At 44.2% G+C, this 16683-nt stretch overlaps 1 protein-coding gene across 2 annotated transcripts in view; it reads left to right on the forward strand.

The window, feature by feature from the left end:
- The window catches only part of MCC (MCC regulator of WNT signaling pathway), a 524409-nt gene that overhangs the window by 209318 nt on the left and 298408 nt on the right, over positions 1 to 16683 (forward strand). The window contains exon 1 of one of the 2 annotated variants that reach the window (XM_061429888.1): positions 1720 to 2911. The exons of the other annotated variant lie outside the window; for it this stretch is intronic. Coding sequence (XP_061285872.1) covers positions 2855 to 2911 — 57 coding nt within the window. The 5' untranslated portion in view covers positions 1720 to 2854. Of the gene's footprint in view, positions 1 to 1719; positions 2912 to 16683 lie in introns of those variants that run through there. 2 annotated transcript variants of the gene reach the window in all.

Here is a 16683-nt window from a genome sequence, read left to right on the forward strand (position 1 = left end):
TTCCAAATATAGTTTCCTCCTTAACATATTTCTTCCCTGGAATACTTATTTTTGTTGAAAACATTGTCGAAAATCCCAGTCAGTCATGTTCTAGATCTACAAGTCATTTTAAGCTTTCTTCTTTCTATTACAGTTTCTGTTTACTGTCTTTCCAGTACTTACTTTCTTTTTTCACTATCTTACCATTTTTCCAAGAACCTCTTACATCTGCCCACTCTGGTCCATTTCCGCTGACCCAACTCAGTTCAGGCCTTTTTAGCCTCTTGCTGGATTGTTGGGATAGTCCCGCTGGCACGTCCATTTCCTACCTCCCGTTCGCCACATTTACTGATGCCAGATTGTAGTGGAGTTTCAGCTAATGTGGGGATTAAGTATTACAATCATGTTTAATAAGAAAATCCCATGTAATCAACACAGTTCTTAAAAATGTCTTATATTGTCCATAAAGTAGAATCTGCAGACATATTGCTTCTTAATAAGTTCAACACTGCCAATTTTTCTTCCACTCTTGGAGCAGATTACTTTTCTTTTGGTTGCACACCAGATGAAGTCATCTGCTTGGCTTTAGGGGCCATCTAGTATGAAAAATATGTTTCTTTAAATACCAGAATCATACTCAACATTAGTCTACTTGAATTCATATTAGTTACTCATGAGTGTGATACAAATCCACTGGAATGTCTAAAAAAGCACAGGTCTAATCCTATTATTTCTGTGCTCAAAAACCCATAGAGGCATTTTTCCCCATTGCCAATCAGAAGGCCCGTTACTTTAGCCTGGCTCTCAAAACTGTCCATGATCTGGCGGCTTTAACTCACTCATCTAATCCAGGTTCCATTCCAGAATGGAACACCTGCCATTCCCCACACATGCTTTGCACATTCTAGTCCCCACCCACCCTTTCTCTCTTCGTGGGCCCACATCCTGGGATACTTTCTCCTCACTCTGCATCTCTGAGGGGCTTAGCCATTCTTCACAGATCAGTAGATCTTCATTTGTCCTGCTTTTATGGCAAGCATCCATTTAGAATAGTCATTTCTGCTTATGTTTTATGAGACTGCAAACACGTTATGGGCAGGGTTAGTGCTTGAGTCTAATATATATTTTTATATTCTTTTACCACCATCTCCGTCTTCAGGGACACAGTTTTCAACAGGTTTTAATGAATAAATAAATAAAATAATGTGGCTTCCCAACCAGTCCCCATGCGGAAGAGCTTCTCCTAATGTGCTCTAGTCTGACAGTGCCCTAGAACTTGGGACCAATGCCCCCAAAAAGCTGCCAACTCTTCCTCATCCCAGTAGTGCCTTCATTAGGCAATGAATGAACTCAGGAGGAAGGCATGTGGGTAAGAAGATCTATGCAAATAGTCAAGTTCTTTGCTTCTTCCTAAAGAGCAAAATAAACATCCTATTTGGTTTGAAAAAAAAATTAGGCCTTAGAAATTAACAATACAATGTCTTTTTCATAGCTTCAGGAAATGCCAAAGTCCGTCACTGGGGATGGCGACATTTTGTTCCCATTGTGTAGAAAGTGACTGATGAGGCAGGCCTCTTAAGCCATCCTGCAGACCTACTGTTAAAGGAGCAGAACATTTTTAGGGGCATCTCAAGATGTTCAGTTAAAGCCCCCTCCCAGGGCACACAGAGGGATATTTTCACCTCTGAGAAAGGCAGGGCCACAGAGGAGCTCTTGACTCCAGGAGTCCGGGTATAACAGCTTATTGAATCTTTTCGGATTTGTACAACAAACCCTAGAAATATGAATCTAGCGCCGCTCAGGTGAACTGTCAGATTTTTAAAGGAAGGTCTGGGGGTTGAAGTGGATGGGAAATGTAATATTTTTAAGGACTGTCTTGAGGGTTGGAGAGGATGGGAAATTTGAGTCTGTCTTTTATCGTTTATGTGATGGAAGTCTGTCTACCAAAGAAAGAGAGAGTCTGACAGTGAATTTACACCTTCTGTGTCGACTTTAGATTGATCAGGGAATATGACCACCCCACGCTTCTGTAAAATCTTAACGTACCATGAGAAGCACAGCGCTGCCTTGTCTTGAACTTCTTAAATTATGGAAAGTGGCTACTAGGAAGGAAGTTTCATGTGTTTTAATTTTTCTGCACAGTTGCTCGGATGGCTTTTCCCGTTTCTTCTCTCCTGCTGGACCTGGGTCCTGTAATTACCATCGCAGAGAGCTAGCTGGAAGGATGTTTGCTCTCTAGGCAAGATCTCCTGGGCTCGGTCTCCTCCCTTTTTTTCTCTTTCTGGCCCCGCCTCCTCCGCTTACCCCGTAGGCAGCAGCTAGACAGCTGTATTCAATCAGAAAACACTTACAACTCCAGACGATTCAAACGGGAAACTTCGCCGCGAAGTGCAGCGGCGCTCCGGCTCTCTCCAGCTTTCTTTCCTTCCCCGGAACCCGAGGCTGGGATCCTCCTCGGCCCGCCGCCCTGGTTTCTTCGGGAACTCGCCGAAGCCCTGCAGGGGGCCGGATCCTGCCGGAGGTACCCTCCCGCCCGGTCATGGGGGGCGCCCAGACCTCGTAAGAGAGGCGAGGCGGCGCCGAGGGTGGCAGTGCCCCGGGTCTCCGCGCCGGCCCTGCCGCTGCGGCAGCTGCGAGCGCGCCACACCGCCCAGCCTCCTGCAGCAACGGCTCGTCTGTGAAACGCGAGCCAGCTCCGTGCCTTCTAGGAGTGCCTGCATCCTTCGTTTGGGCTTCACCACTGTCCTGGGTGAAAATGGCTGTCTAGACTAAAATGTACCAAAAGGGACCAAGCAGTGGATACCCAGCCTGCTAAGCAACTCGTCAGCTCCGAGACCTAGAAGAGGAGGAGCTCTCTCCTCTGAAAAGTGCAGTCATGAATTCTGGAGTTGCCATGAAATATGGAAACGACTCCTCGGCCGAGCTGAGTGAGGTAAGAAACAGCTGAGGTCAGGAGCTCTGGTTTCTTAGGCATTTGCTTTGCTACACCACCTCCCCCCGCTCTCCATCTCTCACTTCCCTATACGCCACCGCCTCGCGCTCCCAGTCTGGAGGCAGCGCAATTAAAGATTAATAGATTTTCTGGATCTTGTTTTAACTTGTTGTGCTACTCAGGAAATGAGCTGAACTGGCTTGATGTTTCGGTCTGAAAGGGGTGTCTTAAAAAAAGAAACAAGCTTGCACCAAAGCGTTTTACTCCAAACGCTAAAGCGTTTTACTCTCCGTGGTCTGGGTCCCCTGTCCCTTCCCACCACTCTTCCTCCAGGGGCGTGTACCACATTCCCTTTCGTAGTCGGCAAAATACACGGGGGTCCCAGCTGAGCTCAGTCTGACGGTAAGTAATTTGGTGAGGCCCGGGGGATTGTTGGAGCCCTGAGCCGGCCACTGGCTCCCACGTGTGCTGCAATTCAGGCAAGGTGGTCTTTCCTCGGAGGAGACTAATGACCCGCGCTGGGGAGGGGAGTGGAGAGGAAACACATCAAAGCGACTTAGAACTTTATTTCCTGCCCGGGACTGGACTCCTGAGTCTTTGAGGCGAGCACATTTGCAATTCCCGGCTCCCGCAGTAACAAATCCACTTGAGTGTTGGGAGACCACCTTTGAAATTAAAGCTTCATGAAACGGTATGCAAATATATGAGTGGTCAGATGCTGGAGGCCACCTTTTTTGATGACTTTAGGAATGCGTCTGGCACATGCCAACCCCCACCCCCCATCTCCCAGGCTTTGAATACCTGAAAAGTGGTGATGGGAAACCTACAGAACTGGATGCTCAGAAGAGAGGAGGAAGTCTGTGTGATCGGCGTCTACAGCAGGAGGCTTGGTGGCTGTGGATTTTCCTCTTATCGTCCCTGAGCCGTTTTGGGGCAAAGCAGTCTGTGCTTCTTGAGTATGGCTGGAGAGAGCAAAGGGGAAGAAAAGGAACCATGTAAATAACAGCTGGAAGGCAGATAGAGGTGATGTCAGATTACCAGCTGTGAAGGGAAAATGAAAGGATGGAGCCCTCTCTAGGGGTGGGGGCTGGTGCTGGGGAAGCACCGGGATGTAGAAGGGGGAAATCTGAGGAGGTCTGAGCCGATATCCAGCAGGGAGGACAGTTGGCCCCTGCCTGGTGCTCTTAAGTGTTTTGGTGCTGAGTTGTCCCAGCTCCCATTTGAAACAGCATTGTGAAATGTTGGCCAAATGAGGTAAAGGCCTTTGTTAATCCCCTTGGTTTTCCCTGTGATGTAGATGCTAAAAGTGAGGGCTTCACTTAAAAACGGGAGGTAGGGGAAGAGGTTCAAAGACCCAAGTGATTTTTGCCAATTTTACATGTGGGGAGAGGTTTCACATCTAAAATAGAACCCACAACCCACTCCACTAATAGCACTGTTTAAGGAGAAGCCTTTGACGTGTCTTCTAAAGTCATTTAAGATAAGAAACCAAGAGACTCACTGACTCAGAGAGCGAACTTATGGTTGCTGAGGGGAAGGGATAGAGTTTGGAATGGACATGTACACACTGCTGTAATTAAAATGGGTAACCAATAAGGACCTGCTGTATAGCACAGGGAACTCTGCCCAGTGTTATGTGGCAGCCTGGATGGGAGGGAGTTTGGGGAGAATGCATACATGTATATGTATTGTTGAGTCCCTTCCCTGTTCACCTGAAATTAACAATCACAGCATTGTTAATGGCTGTACCCCAATACAAAATAGAAAGTTAAAAAAAAAATATTAAGAAATCAGGGGCATGTATCTTGCAGAGTCTTTGCCAGGCCCTTCACATGGTTTGTTTCTGTGTGGCAACTTTAAGTCTCTGTCACCCAAGAAGTATGTTATTCAGGTACCTTTGTTTAAAAACTGAATCACAGGTTTAGGATGAAGGTGACTAGAATGCTGACGAGAGAGAAAGGAGGCTTGGATTGACTTGAATAGTATTGGCACAGTCAGTGAGTGCATTAGATGAGCCGAGAATACCTGTGAAACTCGAGTGGGAGGTGTAACACTGAAAACATGATTTGCCTGGCTGTACCCACTCCTTAGGAGTTCCTTGGGAAACCCCGTGGCCACGTGAAGGCACTGAGGGTGCTTCGTGGCCCCTGCGATAGTTGGAGCAGTAGTAATAGAGCATTATAGAGCATAGTTTTGTTCCTAAGAAAGTAAACAAGTTTCCGTCCCAGCCATGTCCTTCGCCAGGTTCCCTCTCCTCTCCTTCCATGTCTGCTCGTTTGTTTCTTGGCTGGTTTCCATTTCTAGGTATAGTGAATTCCTTGCCACTCTGTCCCCCCAATCTTGAGTTTCCCTACAGATTAAGTAGTTGAAATGGGCTTTAAGAATAGTTTTATACACACACACACACACACACACACACACACACACACACATACATACATATATATTTAAATACTTTTTTTTTTTTTTTGGCTGTGCTGCGCATCTTTCGGGATTTTAGTTCCCTGACCAGGAATCGAACCTGTGCCCCCTGCAATGGAAGCACAGAGTCCTTGACCACCAGAGATTTCCCCCATATTTTAAATCAGGGTATGTGTAAAGAGAATTTGTAAGCAAAAGAGGGTTGTGTGAGTCATACCTTGTGGACCCTAAATCTCAGTTCACTCTATCATGGGCAGTATTTGTAGCAATTGCCTTCTCTGTAGTATCCATGGAGCAGTATCCATATGGATCCATAGACTTGAATACAATTCATTTGTATTTCTCATTAAGGTCCATGATGTAAAGGAGAGTTTCCCATTTTCACTGTAATTTTTCTCTTAAACACTGGTTTTGCTTTAATGTCTTAGCAGGCAGAGTCGTCATTCTCTTTTATTAAGACCTACCTTTTGGTGACGTAGCTCTTATTGCCCAGGAGCCTCAAAGCTGTGTGGAGGTCGCCTTGGGGTCAGATTGAGCCTGATGCTCACCAGGATTTCAGGGGCAGGAAGAGTAGTAATATTGCCTTGCTTATCCTGGGTATCATGAACAAGACGCTGTCTCACTGGTGTTGACTTGAGAGCTCAGCCCTTCTACAAGTGTTCTCTAGCCACCAGAGTCTTTGCCTCTTATACGATATTGTTGACACGACGCTGTAACATCCTAAACAAGGGGGAGTGACTGAAATTAGTTTCTTGTTGTCATTTGCTGGTCCTGTTGGTGACAGCAGCTAGCTTGGTCCCCACTGGCCTTTGCCTGCAGTGCCCCAGGAATGCTTGGGTGCAAGAGAGGCAGGAGGCGTGTGGATGTGAAGGATTCATGATCAGGAGACCCAGCTGGGTATTGGGCATGAGGACTTTAAAAATGGAAAAACAGGAAGTTCATGAATGTGTTTCTTCTGTGTCTTTATTTTAAACAATAGCTGTTTAAGATTCTGTGACATACTAATAAGAGACAGTAAAATTGTCTCTACCTGTGGTCATATTGATGACCACAAATGATTTTATCAGGTCTAAACACTTTAACCAAAGTGAACTAATCCTTATCATTGACAACAACACAACGAAAGGAAAATTTGAGAAGCGTGAGTTGGCTATTCTTTTTTCTTGTCTATTGGCTTTCCATATCAAAGACTGTTTTTCTTTTCCTAACACGAAGTTAAGGAAGGACTTCAACACCAGACAAATTTAAAAGTACTTAGAAAATTAAATGTTTGACTTTCAGGTCCTCTCCTCCATGATCAAGAAGCTGAATGGACACACTTTCAGCAGTATTAGAATAAATTCTCCCAAACCTCGTCAAGGAAAGGCTGCTAAATCTTCTTCCTCATTGCCATGCGTTTTCTGTCAGCAATTAGTTCTCTTTGTATTGGTTAAAACTTGTGGGACCAGTATGTAGTTGAACCTTATTTCCCTGTCATAATCACATTTTTTGGTTCTTAGAATTATTCAGACCTTGGAAAGATGTCTTAAGGTACAGTGTTATGAGGGTAATGACTTGAATTTATCTTCACAGGATAGCAGAGAACTGGATCTGCTTGCCTGATAGACAGCTGCCTATTTATGTAGCAAACTAAAATTTTGTCTTTAAGGGTTTGTTCTTTTTTGGCAGTGATTAAAACCTCCTGTCCAAAGCAATCAGTGTATATTCTTTGCTTTTTAAACATCAAGCAATGAATAGGTAAAATTCTCCCATCACTATTTACTTTGAAACCTTAGTTGCCCTAAAAGAAATGATATGTCCCTTAACCTATCCTTCTTTCTTTATTCAAATCCTCTTTCATGAGATTATTCCACTCCAGAATGTGGGTTATAGAGGCGACTCCTCATGCTTTCACCATCACTTGTTGTGTAGCTACTGAAACCCATATTTTTATTGGTACTCTAATTAAGAAGTGGATTTGTACAGGAGAAAATTGTTCTCTAGATGAGATAATCATACAAGATAATCCAAGTGGCTGTCTCACAGATGTACTTACTCTACATCATCAAATTTACAAAATACCAGGGTTGGAAGATCTGATATGCCCACACCCTTTTCTACTTCTTTCTTACTCCTCTGTCCTTTTGGAATCACACTTCATTGTAATGAGTTGTCTACTGTCTGTCTTAGACACAAACCATTAGCATCAGAATAGCAGTGTCACAGAGGCTGTGCACGTAGTAGGTGTTGAACAAATGTTTGAATGAATGCCTTGCCTCTTCTCTCTCTCTTCCCTTTTCATAAACATAAAATTTGAACAACCGATTTGAGTGCTTAGTCTGAGGACTTTTTTGTCTGTCCATGGCTGTGTAACAAACTGCCCCCCAAATTTAAAGTCTTAAAATACCTATCTTACTTGTGATTTTGCAGTTTGGGGCAGAGCTGGAGGTGGTTGGACTTGTGTCTGTGACTGCAGCTACATGATCCACCTCCAAAATGGCTTAATAGCGTGGCTGGCCAGCGTGTGTTGGCTGTGGGCTGGGAGGTCACCTCACTTCTGTCTTACCCAGGCCTGCCCATGTGCTGCTTGGGTTTCCTCTCAGCATGGCAGCTAGGTTCCCAGGAGGCAGTGAAAGCTGCCAATTCTTTTAAAATGTAGGACTGAAATTGGCAAGAGTCACATCTGTATTCTGTTGGTTAGAACAGCTGTGTGCTTAGCCCAGATTCAGAGGGGTGAAGAAAGAGATCCCGCCTCTTGAAGGGGGTTTGATAAAGCATTTGCAACCATTTTTAATCTAGTATAGAAGTCACAAAACAAGAGGCATGCCTAAAACCCTGATCTCCTAATTCCCAATGGCTGGCAATAACTTTTGCTATTTTATTTTGTGTTTTTAGCCATTAATTTGCTGGTTTGTATAGATAACACTTTCTAAGCATTTTCTAGGTGTTCACTCACTCAATTAACAAAAACCCTATGACATACATTCTATGATGTCCATGTTACAGGTAGAGAAATTAAGGCATAAGAGATGAAAACCCTTGTGAAGATTATACAGATCAGGAATGGTGGTGTCAGACTTTGAGGCCAGTTGGTCTTTCTCCAGAATCTACCATTCCTCTAGTGGTTCTTTTTGTTAGTTTCTATTATTACTCTCAGCTTTTCATCCTATTTTCCTAGAAGGGAGTATCCTATTTAATAAGCCTGTTTAACTTGATTTGTATTGTATGCAATACCCAGGTAAATTTTTTTGACAAGAATGAAATGTGTATGCTCATTGCCTTCAACTTCAAGTGGCTGAAGAACTCTAGACACTGATTTTCAAGAGCTGTAAAAGGAGATTTATTGATAAGGAGTGGGGCAGTCTTCAGCCAAGAAGGCCTTCCTTCTGTCCCCTCTGAAACTGAAGGAAAATGAGGCCGCGTGACCTCTACCTGGCGGCCCGTGTGCCCTGAGGCATTGGAGGATTCGTGCTGCAATATGTGAGGTGCCCGAAAGAGAGTAAGATGTCCTCTGTGACAAAGATTAGGGTTCTCTCACCCCTGCAGATGGGGCTCTAGACTTCTACTACAGTTGGCTAAATCACTGGGGGCCTGCGGAGCCCTGAGGTTGATTAAAAAGAAAAAGCCAGTGAGGTGGACAGCTCCGGCTGCGGCAGGGCAGCTGCTGCTGCTGGGTCCTGGGGTGGCGCATGCTGAGAGGGCCAAGAGACAGTGACCGGAGCCCAGCGGGAGGCATGAGTCGTGAGGTGTGGCTGGCCCGGGTGGTGGTCAAGAAACACAGGAGGGGGGTCAGTCAGAGACCAGGCAGGCGATTGGAACTTGAGACGGCCCCAGACCTGAACGCAGAGCGAGAACCTTGATTCTGAGGGAGGGCTTTGTCCAGGCAGGAAGTTTGAAAATCAGTCCCAAGACTTTTCACCTTAATGACTTCTTTAGAGGACTGTGGTTAGGAGGTTTGAGGTGCCAGGACTTTGAGAGGGGCACACATCCAGAGCAGGGAGTATGATGGAGACACTCGCCAAGTAAACTCAAGGTGCTATTTTAATAGCTGCTCGAGGCGAATTTACCCGGCACACGTCATGTGGAAGGCGTCCTCCCACAGCCAGGCTGTAACTAGAAAATAAAAGCTGCATTTACAGAAAGATTAAGAAGTTGGTGATGAAAAAAGATTTGAAATTTAGGTTTTGATCCAAGGAATCAAACTTTAGGAAACCAAGATTACATTTTAAGCAATCTCTAGATTCTGGGAAAGAGGTTTATGTTAGCGAGCTTATAGAATTTGACAAGCTAAAAAAAGACACAGAAAATTGATAGTAGTCAGGATGTAGATTTTTATATCAGCAGGGGGTGGCATGGCAGAGATAAGTTATTGGCAATTATATTAATGCACCTGAATTCCTGCTGCTGCTGCTGCTGCTGCTGCTAAGTCGCTTCAGTCATGTCCAACTCTGTGCGACCCCATAGACGGCAGCCCACCAGGCTCCCCCGTCCCTGGGATTCTCCAGGCAGTGGCCAACTTTTATTCTTGAAAGAAACAGGAAGAAAATAACCTGGTTTATACAGATAAAGAGAAGTTCAATTTATAGAGTAAATATTTACTGGGATCACAAAGCTGTCCTCTCTTTCTATCAAATGCCCCTTTTCTCTTCCTGAACAGAAGCAGCCAACATTAATACAAAAGGGAAAGAGAACACCTTTTCGAAAGTTTGCATTATCATAAGGAATGACTGAGGTTATAAAGCACTTTTTGTGTAAATCTTTCAGTATATCTTTGAAACACAGCAGAGGAAATTACACTTTGAGACAATTTAGGCAAAAAAAAAATCTCAGGCATTCAGTTCAGTTCAGTTGCTCAGTCGTGTCCGACTCTTTGCGACTCCATGAACTGCAGCACACCAGGCCTCCCTGTCCATCACCAACTCCCGGAGTCCACCCAAACCTATGTCCATCAAGTCGGTGATGCCATCCAACCATCTTGTCCTCTGTCATCCCCTTCTCCTCCTGCCCTCAATCCTTCCCAGCATCAGGGTCTTTTCCAATGAGTCTTCGCATGAGGTGGCCAAAGTATTGGAGTTTCAGCTTCAACATCAGTCCTTCCAATGAACACCCAGGACTGATCTCCTTTAGGATGGACTGGTTGGATCTCCTTGCAGTCCAAGGGACTCTCAAGAGTCTTCTCCAACACCACAGTTCAAAAGCATCAATACTTCGGCACTCAGCTTTCTTCACAGTCCAACTCTCACATCCATACATGACCACTGGAAAAACCATAACCTTGACTAGATGGACCTTTGTTGGCAAAGTAATGTCTCTGCTTTTTAATATGCTGTCTAGGTTGGTCATAACTTTCCTTTCAAGGAGTAAGCATCTTTTAATTTCATGGCTGCAATCACCGTCTGCAGTGATTTTGGAGCCCAGAAAAATAAAGTCAGCCACTGTTTCCACTGTTTCCCCATCTATTTGCAGATGAAGTGATGGGACCGGATGCCATGATCTTAGTTTTCTGAATGTTGAGCTTTAAGCCAACTTTTCTACTCTCCTCATTCACTTTCAAGAGGCTCTTTAGTTCTTCTTCACTTTCTGCCCTAAGGGTGGTGCCATCTGCATATCTGAGGTTATTGATATTTCTCCTAGCACTCTTGATTCCAGCTTGTGCTTCCTTCATTCTCGGACATTAGCCTCTGGTGATTCTACTTGCCATACAAAAAGCTGTAAGTTAGAGGTTATTAACTTTGTAAAGAGCAATCAAAGTCTGTTGGGCTGGACGAGTTGCATGGTGAAGCTACTCCATGCTTTGATTGGTGGGACATTGTGAGGTAGAGTACTTGTCAGGAGATTTGTTTGGTGATCGGAACACGTGCCGGGACATATGGGACCTGAGATGGAAATGCACTTGTAAGCCAAAGGCAGTGGTGTTCTGAGAACAAAAAGCTTCACAAAGCCTCAATGTGTGCAGGCACATCAGTGAACGACTCCAGCTGGATTTGTGAGAAATATTGAAGCAATTGTCAAAGGAAGAATGCCACTGTGGAAGAAGATTGCCCAGCAATTAGAAAAGCAGTGGATCCGCTGGTTGGTTGCACGGTGAGAGTGGGGTAATGACTTGTCCCTGTTTCCTATGGGTTGTGTTGACCTGTTCATGGAATACACGGCACGCTTGCAGGGACTTCTTGCTCCTGCCCGGGTCCTTCTCAGCCTCCCAGGTTAGTAATTCTTTCCTCATCTGTGTTCAGAATATCTACTTTATCCACACCCTCCCTGGGAGACCATGCGATCTTTGAAAGCAGGCACAGAGTGAAACCCATCACAGTATTGCTGGCACCTCATCAATATGTGACTCAGGGCATCCACAGCCTTCACATTTACTTGTTGGACCAGACAGCAGTTCCTTCGTAGTGGGACAGATGTGTTGGATTGACCACTTATGTATTTTGGTTAAAGGACACATGTTCAAAACTTTAGTTTGATCATTATTACTGTAACACTCTCTATTCCTAGCTCATTTGTCCATTCAACAAACATTGTGTGCTTTCTGTCTGCCAGGTGCTGTTTTTCGGTGTGGGGTTACAGAAACAAAACTGATGCAGTCCCTGTTTTAATGAATATTGCATTCCAGCGGCAAACAGACAACACACATGACAGATACATCCAGTGGTGATGCACAGGAGGAAGGGAGAGTGAAGGAGGGAAAGATGCTATTACGTGATCAGGGAAGCCCTATCTGTGGCAATCTGTGAACTGAGACCTGAAGGCCAGGAGGATGGAGTCATGAAAAGATGATGAGGACTGTTTCAGGCAGTGGCACAAATAAAGGTCAAGGTCAGGGGCCAGAGCGTGCATGGTGTGTGTCAGCAAGGAGATGTGCCTCGGAGTGCAGTGAGCAAGGGGAGAGTGGAAGGAGCTGAGGTCAGGAAAGATAGTTCTGGTGAGATCACCTGTCTCTTTGTAGACTGGAGAAGAATCTGGATTTCTCTGGAGTGTTTTAAAAATACGCCTGAATTGATTTTTTAAAAATACTTCGTGTGTGTGTGTGTGTGTGTGTGTGTTCTTTTGAGGGGCTAGGGGCAGGAAGATGTCCTCAGGAACAGGAGGAGCTAGCAAAGAAAAGGCCAGGAAGGTTGTGTCCCAAAAGCCAATTAAAAGAAACTGTTCTCAGAAAAGGTAGAGCAATGGGCCAGATGCTTCCCCTTTTGTTTCCTTCACTCTTTTAAAGCCTTTGCATATGCTCAGACTTCCAAATGGTGTCATTTTCTCCAAGCAGAAGTTGTTGTATGCGCTAAAATAAACTATAATTATTTTCCAACATCCTCAGAGTATGTGAGTATGCTTTTACCTTGAGAGAAATGGTTTAAAGGACTAAGTGATGTGAACACTGGCCAAGAATGATTTGAAAACTGCCTTCCCTTCCTTGATGGGTGTTCAGTGTTGATGGATGCTGATATATAGAGTGTAGGTGGGTTCTGAATTAGGAAAACTGAGCTCTCTTTTCCGTTGTCACTTGGACCAGTTTCCTTCCACTATTTAAGATCACTTGACTTTTTTGTGAACTTTCATATTAGTTTATTGACTTATAACCAATATAGCTCCAAGGAGCCTGGAATGTTGACACTTTTTTCCTTTTGAAAAGCATAGCTATTTAGCAGTCAGATCATGACCAGAAAGTTGCCAGGTAAGCCTGAAATTAGACAAAGGAGATGTTTCTGTTGGTTGGCGCCATTAAGAACTTCTTTGATTTGCATTTTGTTTTATCCAAGCTATTTGTATGATTGACTAGGAAGCTGAGGCATGAAGCCTGGTTGGTTAGTGGCAGAGGGGAAGTGTAGAAACCAGATTTTTTTTTCCCCTTAACTCCCAGGGATAATTTTTCCTCTTCTGCCTCAACTTCCTCAGTTTCTATATCACAGGATTTGTTTTAAAGAATGTGTTTTATGATAATTGTCTGCAATTATTTTAAGAGGTGAAAGTCTAATTCTTCTGTATACTCATCTCCATATGACATTACTATTAAATCACACTATTAAAATAATTGGAAAATTTTATTTTTAGCTCTAAGTATGATTTTGCCATATACTGTAGTAGTCTGCACTCCATGGGTTTTTATTGGTCAAGCTCGTTGGGGTCTACCAGGTAAAAAATCCAGAAGAGCAGTATATTCTATTTAGGGGAATAGCTAGATGATCTTGCTGTCTGGCTGGTTTGCTAGTTGCTGTCTGTTGATAGTGCAGGACTTGGTCAATCATTCTAGCCTTTTTTTTTTTTAATTATAGTAAAATATAAATCACATAAAATGAACAGTCTTAATCATTTTAAGGGTACCATTCTGTGGCATTAAGTACATTCATATTATTGTGCAACCTTCATAACCATCCGTCTCCAGCACTTCTTCACCTTCTCCAACTGAAACTCTATGCCCATCAAACACTCCCCATTTCCTCCCTCTCCCTGGTAACTACCATTTTACTTTCTGCCCCTCTGAATTTGACTCGTCTTGGTACCTCGAGTTTCGTAAAATATTTATTCCTTCGTGATTGGTTTGTTTCCCTTAGCGTAATGTCTTCTAGGTTCATTGATATACTGTAGCACGTGTCAGAACGTCCTTTTTATGACTGAATGATAATCTACTGTTCAGTTGCTCAGTCATGTCTGACTCTTTGGGACCCCATGGACTGCAGCATGCCAGGCCCCCCTGTCCATCACCAACTCCCAGAGCTTGTTGAAATTCATGTCCATAGAGTCAGTCATGCCATCCAACCATCTCATCCTCTGTCGTCCCCATCTCCTCCTGCCTTCAACCTTTCCCAAGATCAGGGTCTTTTCCAGTGAGTGAGTTCTTCACATCAGGTGGCCAAAGGATTGGAGTTTCAGCTTCAACATCAGTCCTTCCAATGAACACCCAGGACTGATTTCCTTTAGGATTGACTGGTTGGATCTCCTTGCAGTCCAAGGGACCCTCAAGAGTCTTCTTCAGCACCACAGTTCAAAAGCATCAATTCTTCAGCGCTGAGCTTTTGTTATAGTCCAACTCTCACATCCATACATGACTACTGGAAAAACCATAGCTTTGACCAGACGGACCTTTGTTGGCAAAGTAATGTCTCTGCTTTTTAATATGATGTCTAGGTTGGTCATTAGCTTTTCTTCCAAGGAGTAAGCGTCTTTTAATTTCATGGCTGCAATCACCATCTGCAGTGATTTTAGAGCCTAGAAAAATAAAGTCTGTTACTGTTTCCACCGTTTCCCCATCTATTTGCCATGTTATGTTTGGTTTATCCATTCATCTGTCAATGGACACTTGGGTTGCCTCTGCTGCTACTGCTGCTAAGTCGCTTCAGTCATGTCCGACTCTGTGCGACCCCATGGACTGCAGCCTACCAGGCTTCTCCGTCCATGGGATTCTCCAGGCAGGAACACTGGAGTGGGTTGCCATTTCCTTCTCCAATGCATGAAAGTGGGAAGTGAAAGTGAAGTCGCTCAGTCGTGTCCGACTCTTAGCGACCCCATGGACTGCAGCCTACCAGGCTCCTCCGTCCATGGGATTTTTCAGGCAACAGGACTGGAGTGGGATGCCATTGCCTTCTCTTCATGGCTACTGTGAAAAATTCTGTGATGCCTGGGGGTATGCAAATATCTGTTGGACTCCTTGTTTTCACTTCATTTGGGTACATTCCCAGAAGTAGGATTGCTAGAACATGTGTGAATTCCATGTTTCACGTTGGGGGGAATGGCCATACCATTTTAGAGGCTCCTCCACTTTACATCATTCCCGCCAGCAATGCAGAGATTCCAACTTCTTCACATCCTTGCCAACACATCTTTTCTGTTTTATTTTGCTTTTTAAATAATAGCCATCATAATGGATATGAAGTGTTATTTACTTGTGGTTCCTCTTTTTATTTCCCTAATGATTACTGATGCTGAGCATCTTTTCACGTACTTATTGGCCCTATCTTTGTCAGAGAAATCTCTGTTTAAGTCTGCATCCATTTGTTTGATCGAATTACACAGGAAATTTTTTGTTGTTGCACGATAAGAGTGCTTCATGTATTTGGACATCAGTTCCCTATTCCTCTTCTCCTTTGTCCACGTCTGCTTTTTCTCTGGTTGGAGCTTTGCACAGCTTCTGGCTTCTTGATATTTCCAGATGGAGTTAGTGCGAGTGTAAAATGAGGCATGAACCGTACACTGCTTCTGCACGGAAAACAGATGGGCTCACTCAAGCCCAGGAGACTCCTTCCTCTACGATGTCCAGGAATAAGTAACTCCCTGATGCATCGTGAGGCCAGTGCTCCTTTCTCTGGCCGACACCCAGCAGCTCTCCCCCTGCTGCTGTATACATACGACTAGGTTATCTCAAGCAGTGTTAGGCACCAGAGTTAGCAGTTATGTTCATGGCACTTGAAGAGTTATGCTGCTCCACTGATGTGCGGTGATTTCACAGTATTTAAGGAAGATTTTTTAGGAGAGGGCTTTAGCAAGAGGGGCCTGTGGAGAGTAGCCAGGAAGTCTGAGACTGGTCTGTTAGATTAGATAACCGTTACTTTATTTCTTGGTGCTGTGAATCTAATCCTGGTTAAACCAAAATCTAATTTATGTTCATGCTTGATGGGGAGCATTTTTGATTAAGTGTTTGGATGAGAGTGAGCATGGACTCAGAGCACTGTGGGAAGGAGATAGTCCAGGTCTGCTCTGCTGGGGCTGATTATTAATCAGGGGTTAGTAGTGAGGAAGGGAAAGTAGGTGAGTTGGACCCCAGGACAGGAGTTTTGACTTCCAGTGCGTAGATTTAAACTAAAGTTGGGATCCCCTTTTTTCAGGATGCTTTGATGTACTCAGAGGTCAGAAGGTAGGTTGCCGTCTGGTGTGATTAATAGAGTGACTTTTCAGACTGTTTCTCCTTTGGGGCTTCTGAGATGCTGATGAAAATGCTGTCTGGACATACATGTTTTATAATTAAGGCCAAAGAAAGTGTCTGATGTGATGGAACTGCCTTCAAGCCCTTCAATTCCCCCAGTGTTGGAGATAGGGCACCCTTCTTATTTGGCATAAAAGTCCCAGCCAGCAATGAGGACATCTTGGGATCAGGGTAATATGTTGAATGACCAAGAGAAAAGTCTCTTTTTTCATCAACTTCTTTACTAACTTCTTCTCTGGACCAAGTCACTTGATTTATCACCTCAGTTTGTCCATCTGCAAAACTGTGTGGTGAAGCCGTGTGCTCTGAAATCACAGCTCTGCCACTTCCTAGCTAGGCGATCTGGAATCAGTTGCTTTCCTGGGCTGCACATTCTCGATGATAAAATAGTGAAAATTCACCTTGGTGAAGACCAGTGACATAACCTATGTAGTGCTTATCAAAGTGCCTGATAAATACT

This window comes from Bos javanicus, chromosome 10 (assembly GCF_032452875.1).
Source record: "Bos javanicus breed banteng chromosome 10, ARS-OSU_banteng_1.0, whole genome shotgun sequence".
In the NCBI taxonomy this organism is placed as follows: domain Eukaryota; kingdom Metazoa; phylum Chordata; class Mammalia; order Artiodactyla; family Bovidae; genus Bos; species Bos javanicus.